Source organism: Physeter macrocephalus, chromosome 19, assembly GCF_002837175.3.
Source record: "Physeter macrocephalus isolate SW-GA chromosome 19, ASM283717v5, whole genome shotgun sequence".
Taxonomy (NCBI): Eukaryota; Metazoa; Chordata; class Mammalia; order Artiodactyla; family Physeteridae; genus Physeter; species Physeter macrocephalus.
The window spans coordinates 82,863,882-82,874,271 of record NC_041232.1 but is presented as its reverse complement, the minus strand read 5'-3'; the positions used below and the strand labels follow the sequence as shown (position 1 = coordinate 82,874,271).

The 10,390-nt window shown below is 45.4% G+C and overlaps 1 protein-coding gene across 1 annotated transcript; it reads left to right on the top strand.

Moving 5' to 3' along the window:
• The first annotated feature begins 288 nt into the window (after positions 1–288).
• On the top strand, positions 289–4,080 carry CBLN2 (cerebellin 2 precursor). Its single transcript, XM_024133976.1, has 3 exons — positions 289–642; positions 3,520–3,639; positions 3,883–4,080. The coding sequence occupies exons 1-3, from the start codon at positions 289–291 to the stop codon at positions 4,078–4,080; spliced, it is 672 nt and encodes a 223-aa protein (XP_023989744.1).
• The last annotated feature ends 6,310 nt before the right edge of the window (positions 4,081–10,390 follow it).

Below are 10,390 nucleotides of genomic sequence, written 5' to 3'. Positions count from 1 at the left end.
CTCCAGGGAGGGGGTGGCCTCCAGGGAGGGGGTGGCCTCCAGGGAGGGGGCCCGAGCGCCGCAGGGACCTGCTCCCCGCGCCTCCTCCGCGCGCAGCTTCACCTCCCTGTCTCAGGGTTTGGGTTCTTTGCCCTGACAGGTCCGCTGGCGCCTTTCTTCTGAGGACGACCCCGGCCTTGACCATCAGCGCGGGGGACCGCGGCCAGAGGAGGCTACGCCCGGCCCCGCGCGTTCCCGCGCGCCCTCCCGCCCTCGCCGCGCCCCCGCGCGCCGCCCCCCGCAGCCCGGATGCCGGCGCCCGGCCGGGGCCCCCGCGGGCCGCCGCTGACCATGCCCGGGCGCCGGGGGGCGCGGCGCGAGCCGGCCGCCTGCGGCTCCGGCCTGGGGGCGGCGCTGGCCCTGCTGCTGCTGCTGCCGGCCGGCTGCCCGGTGCGGGCTCAGAATGACACGGAGCCCATCGTGCTGGAGGGCAAGTGCCTGGTGGTGTGCGACTCCAGCCCGTCGGCGGACGGCGCCGTCACCTCCTCCCTGGGCATCTCCGTGCGCTCCGGCAGCGCCAAGGTGGCCTTCTCCGCCACGCGGAGCACCAACCACGAGCCGTCCGAGATGAGCAACCGCACCATGACCATCTACTTCGACCAGGTCAGCCGGCCGGCCTGCCCCGCGCCTCCCGCCCGGGCTGGGGAGGGCGGGCGGCCTGGGGGTCGCCGGCTTCCGGGACGTGGCGTTCCGGGCTCTCCCCTCCTCTCCGCCCTCTCTCCCTCCTCCAGCAAGCTCTCCTTTCCACACTGGAGCCTTTTTAGGACTACTCAGCTCAGTTGGCACCGGAGTGACTGAGAGTCCTGTAAAGCTAAGCGTCCCGTAGAGCCAAGAGAGCTGAAAGCCATTTCCCGAAAGGACAGTGAGCGCTGTGCTTTTCGCTGGGTTGGGGCCGTCCTTTGCGGTGGAGGGCCTTCTGTCACCCCACTGGCCACTTAGAGACCGAGCGCATTTAAACTCTCCCCGCTCAGCCCGCGGGTTCTCCGAAGGTCTCAGCCAAGGCTCCGAAAATGTGTACCTACTGCTTATTTTGGAACGGACTGGGGAGAGGATGCTTCTCTTCAGAAAAATAAGTGGGGAAGAGTGGGGGGGGGGCGGAAATAGCGGGTATGGTTATAGATAAACAAAACAAAACCGAGCGTGCTTATACGAATGCAGTGTACGGTAACTACAATATATACAACGTAACATAAAATGCCTATCGAGGTCATACATGGCGCGCTGATGTAAAGAAAACACAGGATGAAGAGCCATGACTTAAGCTGCTCTAGCCACTCAACTTCTCCCGCTGGCTTCAAAGCAGAAGGGTCTGCGTAGGATCAGCCTTTGGCAACGCCTTCTCTGGGTTGCCTCCTTCCTCTGTGTCCTCCCTCCCCACCTTGGTTTCTGGTTCTTTTCGGAAACAAACAGGAAACATTAGAGTGGTTTCCAGACTTTACCTCACCATTCCACTCCTTTTGCCAAAGCGCTTCCCACACAGGTTAGCTCGGGCTTACTGAGCACACTTGATTGAGTTCCTTTCTCTCTGCTAACCAACTCGCGTGCCTGAGTGGTGACACATCTGCACACACCAAAGCCTCTTCCTCGGCCAGTGTCTTTATTTGCTTTAATCCTTGTTAGGATTATGTACTTGAAATTTGGGGAGGGGTGTGTACGGGGCATGTCTCTCTTTAATCTGTTTTTCGCTTACGAGACATAAATGTCTTTAATTTAATTATGTCCGACTAAAGCAGGCAGTGAATTAGTTTTCACAGCATTCTTCCATCTGCCCTTTCATTAGGGTGTCAAAAAAAACTCTGTGACGTAGGCAGGCTAAGTAGTAGTAGGATTCTAATTTTATAGATGAGCAAACTATGACAGGGCAGATTAAATGATGTTTCTCTGGTTCCCCAGTGAGGGAGTAACTGAAACTTGCTTTTCTGGGGCTGGTGGGTGTTCTTCCGTCTACAGCAGGGCCCTGAATTTACCAGTTTCCTGAATTAGAAATGGAGGTGCGAGAGCTGAGGTCGTTGAGTTGGGAGAAGCCGCGCTGAGGGCTTGGAGAGGGGAGGCTTTGTTCTTTTCTCAAGCCTTGTCAGGCAGACAGGAGCACAGCCTCAGAGGGAGGAGGACTCACATCCTGAAGCACGTCGCCTTCAACCATAGAGCCCGAGTGTCTCTGAGCCCTGCAGTAGAGGGGCTGAAGTACTGCTTGGAGCTCCCTGAAGAAGCTGCGGTGGTGCAGTCCCTAGCCATCCTGGCAGTTGTCAGTGGCACCCTGCCCGTTGCTCTGGGAGCCGTGTGCGATCGTCTGTAATGAGTGTGTACAAAATAACAGCAATGGGTATGAGGTTGAAATTTATTTTCTGAACAGATGACAGGGCCTCTAATCTAGGATTTTGTTGTTGCTGGCGGTTCATTTTGAAAGCTGAGAACACCAGGCGGGCCATTTTATTATTTTAATTGAGTTGTGCGTGTGCGTGTGTGTGCGTGTGCGTGTGTGTGTGTGAGGAGGGACGGGGACAGGTCCAGACAGAGGGGCCATATTCTGCCTTGAATATCTGAAAGGCAATCTGTTCATAATGGAGGGGACCCTCCACTCTCCAAGTTCTGCTTAGGACATCCTGACAGTCTCATCCGTCTTTTATTTGAGAAATAGCACCCGGAGGGTCACGTGATTTTGTATCGCGTGGCTCATTTTGTCATTATTCTCGCACCTGGCGGAGTTCCCACCGTTTGAGCTAAGGGTGTCCAAGCTGCCTTTCCACTCTCCCTTTAGTTGTCCAAGCTTATTTGCACGACATCATAGCTCAGCTTAGGGTGCAGACACCTCACGTGGAGTAAAGTGAGGGGAAAGGGGTGCAGCCAGTGTTTATGGAGTGTGGTCTTTCACCCAGCAGCCTTTATTGAGCACCTACTGTGTGCTGCCGGCGGGGAGGGGCATGCCTGGGGCTGGGAAACAGAGAGGAAACCTCACACGGTCGGTCTGTTCTCTCCTAAAGCACACAAAGCTCGTCCCAAGCTTTATCTGACAGAAGTTATCTCACTGAGTTGGCCTCTTACGCCACAGCCCTTTCTGCCCATTCAGGACGGAGCTCTGTTTTGGTCCACGCTTCACGTTCAAGTCCCCAGAATCCCACGGACCTCTGAGCGCACTCAGTTACAGCGTGTCTACCGAGCTGATCGTCTTCCCCTGCTTTCTCTCAGCCCCGCCCAGAGCAGCCACAATTTGCATCCACGTTTTCAACGCATAAATAAAATATACTCTAAAGCCATTCTTTTGAATTACGATCCATTAGCATCCTTCGGAAATCAATTCCTGGCAGGACGTTGCGCTCCGGGGCTGCTTCCTTCCTGGGGCGGCCTGGGCGCCCTGAGCAGGTGCTGCGGTGCTGCTTCAGCTCCTAAAGGGACGGGTGGGGGTGATTTTGTGAGTCTGACTGAAACACACGCGGAGGAGGGGCTTGCTCTGTGCGTGATGTATCCCCTCTTCTTTTCCAGGTCTTAGTAAATATTGGCAACCATTTCGATCTCGCCTCCAGTATATTTGTAGCCCCGAGAAAAGGGATTTATAGCTTCAGCTTCCACGTGGTCAAAGTGTACAACAGACAAACCATCCAGGTGGGTCGCTCTGACAGCTGGACACTTTTGGCTCTGGATGAATTGTCACACCCTCTGCGAGGCGGGGAGAACCAGGGACGGGCGTCACGGGGGCCTGGGCACCAGCTGAGTCCTCTGGGTCAGGACCCCGCATGGGTCCAGGTCCATGGCCAGGGCGGGAGGAGGAGGGGGTGGGGGAGATGAGAACAAGTGGATGGAATGGGGTCCATCGTGGTCTGCTGAGCTTTACCCTCTGCCTCGCAGGTCAGTTTAATGCAGAACGGCTACCCGGTGATCTCCGCCTTCGCAGGGGACCAGGACGTCACCAGAGAAGCTGCCAGCAATGGTGTCCTGCTGCTGATGGAAAGGGAGGACAAAGTCCACCTCAAACTGGAGAGGGGCAACCTCATGGGAGGCTGGAAGTACTCCACGTTCTCGGGCTTCTTGGTTTTCCCTCTATGAACGCAGAATCCCCGCCCCGCCCTGATGATGATGGGGAAGTTGCCATCTGGACCCAGGAGTTCACCCTTCCTAACACCCCGAACTTGCCAGAACAGGACAGCTTGTTTCTAGCCTCCTTCTTCGGACTGTTGTGGTAGAAGCGTGATCGCCTTCGGAACCGCCAGTGTTTTCTTTGAATGTTGACCATGCCTCTGCAACCTGACCTCTAATTAGTTTTAGATGACAAGGTCTGAAGGAGAAATGAAATGACGGATCTGAGCAATTTGTACCTGTGATTGTAAAGTCGATATGGGATTTTATCACTGGGACCACTGACTTCTCTTCTTTTGTTTGTACCTGGTACCTCTGCCCCCGGAATGGCCCGCAGGCTGCAGGCTGGGCTCACAGCGAGAGCCCTGCCAATCACCACCGCCCGACAGTCCTTGAAACATGTTCTCTGCGTGTCTGTTCAGCCTTAAGAAAAAGAATGGCTTCGCTTTCATGCCGTTTTCCTCCCCACCCTGGGTGGATGGGAGGACGCGGGAGGGGGAAAGGAACATTGTGTTAAGAAGTGCTTTATCCGGAGAAGCAAATTTTGCGCCATTGGACTGCCAGTTTTGTTTTGTATTGTTTGTGTATATGTGTGTGTGTGTGTGTGTGTGTGTGTGTGTGTTTTCCCCAAGAAAACTACTTTTCTTCCCACACACAGCCCTCCGTCCACACCCCTGCTCTTATCTTTTGTGCTCGGGTGAGGAGAGAAAAATGTGTGTTGAATTCCTGGATAAGACCAAACAAGACAAAACAAAGAATAACTGTGTATTTTGTTTTGGAGGAGACCAAATCAAACAAAAGGTACCTGTAGAGCAAAGTGAAAATGACAAAGGGACATTTCTGCTGATTCTTTCAAAGAGATTCTCTCAGAGGCACTTTTGGAACTAACCACCTGGATTTTTTTTTTTTTTTAAATTTACATTCTGGAATACTTTAAGAGACTGATGTTCCTGGATGGCCTGAACCATGTCAGATGGGCATGGAAGCTGTGATGACCAAGTTCCCGACCACATGGTTTCTTTGCTGAGCGCACCTGGGTCTTCCAGACAGCGTGTTTTTGTTCATTTGTATCCATTTCTGGGTGAGCACACCGCGATCAGGTGCCTCAAAGCCGACGGGACCAACCAGTACTTCCCCATCAGGATCCTCTTCTGACCCACCAGGGCCAGAGGGTGACGACACTCCCCTGGGAGCAACTGGCGGGAGGCCACCTGGAAATCACAGTGGTTGAAGGTGTCGGCAGAGGTGCCCTAGAAGCAGTTTCCCAAATCCTTGTTTGGCACCTTGTACAACAATATTATTAAAACACAGCTGAGAGTTGACAGGTGCAGAATTCGAACGCCAAGGAAATGGCACTGATCCCAAAGCAATCAAAGAAGAAACCTCAAACCGGATGTTAATTTGTCCTTTGTGTAACAATGTAACCAAAATATTGATGATAAAAAGTCATAATTTAAGATGCAGAATAAATGGGTTTGATGTCTGACTTGCTCTCTCCCTCCACCTTGCCTCCCAACTCTCAAAATGTGTGTAAGGAAAGGCCAAGGATCAAGGGCGTGGGGAAATTAAACCCATACTGTTTACTCTTTAGAAAATACACAGAAAAACACACACCGACACAGGCAGATCTAGCTTTGGGTCCAGATGAATATTGCACGCTTAAATATCTATTTTTCACCCAGAAAGATTTGGGGGGAGGTATTATGTGAAAAAGACAGCATTAAAAAGGTTTGATGGAGAGGCAATCTGCTTTTATCACATTTAATCTTTGATGTAATACAAGATCCAATCCAATATTTCAATCAGAGAACACAGATATACAAGAAACTGACCTTTGATGATCGCATCAGTTGTTTCTGTCTGTGAGGATGGGTTTCATTTTCAAATAAGACATGCAGTGGGAATTCTACACATGAAAAAATATAGTTGGGCTAAGGGTGTAAGTTTTACTGGCCTTAGGTGAAGAGCATAACAGGATGCAGAATTTAATTTGAATCAAAATGCTGTTACATTTTGTAAGGGAAAAAAATGTATCAAAAAACATCAACCGAAAAGCATTTGGGATATTTTGGCTCTGTGAGTAGAAGACCTACTCCTGACAAGAGCATTATTTATTAATGCTGGTAACAGACACGGCAGGATCATAGCTAAGATTTTTCTCTATTTTATTGCCCTTTAGCTATTTAGTCCTCTTTCCCTCATTTCCTCAACCTTATGTTCAATTTAAAACAAAGAGCAAACAGTCCACAGTGAGAGACAGTATAGCACGTCTGAGACTGGAAGACATATGAGAAGTTGTTATTTTTATTGCTTACTAATTTGTAATAGACATTTCTTCATAGTTATAAATTTATTACATATAGGTTGTCATTTGGGTATACTGTCTCATAATAAGTTATTAAATTGAGCTATCTAAAACTAAGTATGTTTCAGGAGCTGATTTTATATTAGGAAGGAAAACTTTATCACTTTTTTTTTTTTTTTTTTTTTTTTAAACGGATGCCAGAAACTCCCTCAGGAAGCAGCCAGGACATGAGTGTTTCTAAAGTTGTGGATCATCTCTTGCTGCTTCTGTCAAGGTTCTATTTGGCTAAGGAACTTTGAGGGAGATGAAGCTCTTGTGTGTGGTCTATAAAAATATATAGGTCAGATCAAAATTTGAAATATGTCTTTAATTGGGAAAAAAGGGACGTCTATATTTGCAGCCCAGTTCGAGCAGCCCCGTCTCTGAGCCGCAGTTTCCCCATCTGTAGAGTGAGGAAAACAGCCCTGCACCTTCTGCCCAGCCCCCAAGGCTAATATGAGGATCACACAGAAATGTCAGAACAAGGAACCATGGTGGAAAAAGGTAGGGAGGGCGCTACACATGAAAAAATATAGTTGGGCTAAGGGTGTAAGTTTTACTGGCCTTAGGTGAAGAGCATAACAGGATGCAGAATTTAATTTGAATCAAAATGCTGTTACATTTTGTAAGGGAAAAAAATGTATCAAAAAACATCAACCGAAAAGCATTTGGGATATTTTGGCTCTGTGAGTAGAAGACCTACTCCTGACAAGAGCATTATTTATTAATGCTGGTAACAGACACGGCAGGATCATAGCTAAGATTTTTCTCTATTTTATTGCCCTTTAGCTATTTAGTCCTCTTTCCCTCATTTCCTCAACCTTATGTTCAATTTAAAACAAAGAGCAAACAGTCCTCAGTGAGAGACAGTATAGCACGTCTGAGACTGGAAGACATATGAGAAGTTGTTATTTTTATTGCTTACTAATTTGTAATAGACATTTCTTCATAGTTATAAATTTATTACATATAGGTTGTCATTTGGGTATACTGTCTCATAATAAGTTATTAAATTGAGCTATCTAAAACTAAGTATGTTTCAGGAGCTGATTTTATATTAGGAAGGAAAACTTTATCACTTTTTTTTTTTTTTTTTTTTTTTTAAACGGATGCCAGAAACTCCCTCAGGAAGCAGCCAGGACATGAGTGTTTCTAAAGTTGTGGATCATCTCTTGCTGCTTCTGTCAAGGTTCTATTTGGCTAAGGAACTTTGAGGGAGATGAAGCTCTTGTGTGTGGTCTATAAAAATATATAGGTCAGATCAAAATTTGAAATATGTCTTTAATTGGGAAAAAAGGGACGTCTATATTTGCAGCCCAGTTTGAGCAGCCCCGTCTCTGAGCCACAGTTTCCCCATCTGTAGAGTGAGGAAAACAGCCTTGCACCTTCTGCCCAGCCCCCAAGGCTAATATGAGGATCACACAGAAATGTCAGAACAAGGAACCATGGTGGAAAAAGGTAGGGAGGGCGGTAGGGAGAGTGTTTCTTGTAAATCAGATTTGTCAACAGGCGATTTATGAAAAAATATTTAAAATGAACACCCAACAGGACATTTTAATGTGAAAAGTAAATGTCCATATTCTCAAATAGCCTTTTAAAATTACAGCACTGTATTGAAGTCTCATTTGATTTTTAGAAACATATCAAAATCTACACATTTTCATATTAATTTAATTCTCAGTTATGTTATTTGACCATCGTTTGTGGCTCAAGCCAACCTTTCTGTTCAACTATGTAACCAACATTTTATAAAAATGTATAATTAACATTTTAACACAAGTAAAAGATGAGGTTCCAATATTACGACATTATAATAGTGAGTTGCTCTAGTTGATAAATGTTAATGCCACTAAACTGTAAATGCTTTTAAAACAATACTATTTTTTAACTTAAAATATATTCTAATTTGAAACACAATCCTGATGATTCAACTCTAGGTCCTGAAAAACTGTTTTAACACCTGTAATTCCTGAGCCTTTATTTGCATCCTCATATTTTTGATTTATGTATTCGTGTATAATGAAATTATTTACATTTTTAAAGGTTGTGCTTACTGTGGCTGCCCAGAGCAAAGCTGATAAAAAGCTGTTGAATATTAGAATGAAAACTCATGGACTCCTATAGAGATTACATAGATTTGCTTATTTGGAATAATATTTTAAGCTAAATCTAGTTATTTCATGCATCAGAAGAGTTAGAAAAGTTATACAAAGCAAACCAAAACTTTTACTGAATACTTAATTTTGTTTGTACTATTTCCTTGACATCTTATAAAGGAAATTGTTGTCAATTCACATTCATACCGTTACATATATATGGTTTGCCTGTAAATACATGCACATATGCACCCGATTTTTAGCATAATGATAAAAATAAAATACATACACTGGATACATTCTCCTGGAATCTAGAAATATGTGAGAGGAAAATTTGATGAATCACTTTATACAAGCAAAACAAAAGCATGGGTTGCTTCAGCATGCCTCATATATGGCAAAAGAGCAAAGAATCTTCTGGCAATTTGTGACCCTATAATTTTGCAGTCTTTTATAAGGAAATTAATATTGCAATAAGAATGTTGCTGTAAATAAGTAGTTAATGTTTATATTTCTACAGAATAGAAAGCTTATAACAATCTACCGTATAGATACATTTGAATGAAAAAGGCTCTGTTACATTATATTTAAGATGGTGTAAATAAATGATGGAACTCATAGAAGCAGGTTACATTGAATCACTCTAAACGGTTTACTGTGCACTCTGTAAAAACACTTATAAGAAATGTAAAACTAGATTAACCATAGAACTACAGTGAGTTTTTACCCTTTTGCCTTGCTTGTGTAGTTCACTTGTCATTGGGACTCTATTTCTAAAGCTGACGCTTGGCTACTACAGCGGGATATTACAAACATTTTAAAATTTAAGATCAGAGGCTGTAAATTCTGTGAGGTTCTTAAAGTTAATTTTCTTGGCATTTAAGGAGCAAGCACACCAAATATACTGAAGCGAGTTAAAACAACAATTTCCATTTTGGTTTTATGGTTTTAGATATTTTGTGCTCTGATTTTTTTTTTTTGAACGATACACTGTGAAGACGTTAACTGATGATGGCCATGTTCCTCTGTCAAATCTGTTTGTGTATTTGCCTAGATTTTTAAAACATAATTTTTGCAGATCGATTCACCGAAAAGTATGTTTATTGCTCTTGTGGATGGAGATCTACGATTAATTCACGTTTAGATATTTTAAAAGCCTGTATGTTACACAGCTGTCCATGGTGTGATTGGTCAGATTCAGCCTTCACTCACCCCCTGAAAAAAGAAAAAAAAAAAGTCTTCTCAAAATTCCTTTAAAGTAGACCCAATGACTATGAACTTAAAAAAAAAAAAAATGGCACGTGTGTGTGTCTGTGTAGTGTTACACCAGAACACGAATTCTAAGTAAATGAGCTTTCCTTCCATTCCCAAACCCGGTAGGGTAACTTGAAATTTGTAAGGGCAAAAGCCATGAGGTTTTAATAGGAGCTCTGTTTTATCTTCCTAAACGGATTTTGCTGTGGATTTCCATCACCAGAATCACTTCAGTGTCTATAGCGTCATAAATCATCATCTTCATCAGCTCACCCACATGCACTCTTTGTGTAGTGTAAATGAGCTCCTTGACAACTTAATTTGGAAAAGAAATCTTCATTCCCTCTTCTGAACGCCTACGGCAAGACTCCCCAGGGTTAGAATGCCGCTTTGCCCTGGAGCTGTCCTAACAGGATGGAAGCTGCTTATTAATGAGCCATTCCAGTCTTGAGACCTGACTAGCATTGCCTTTAACTCGGATTAGTGTTTCTTCACATTCCAGGAATTATGATTTCTTTTTTAAAATTCATTTTAGGGGCTTCCCTGGTGGCGCAGTGGTTGAGAGTCCGCCTGCCGATGCAGGGGA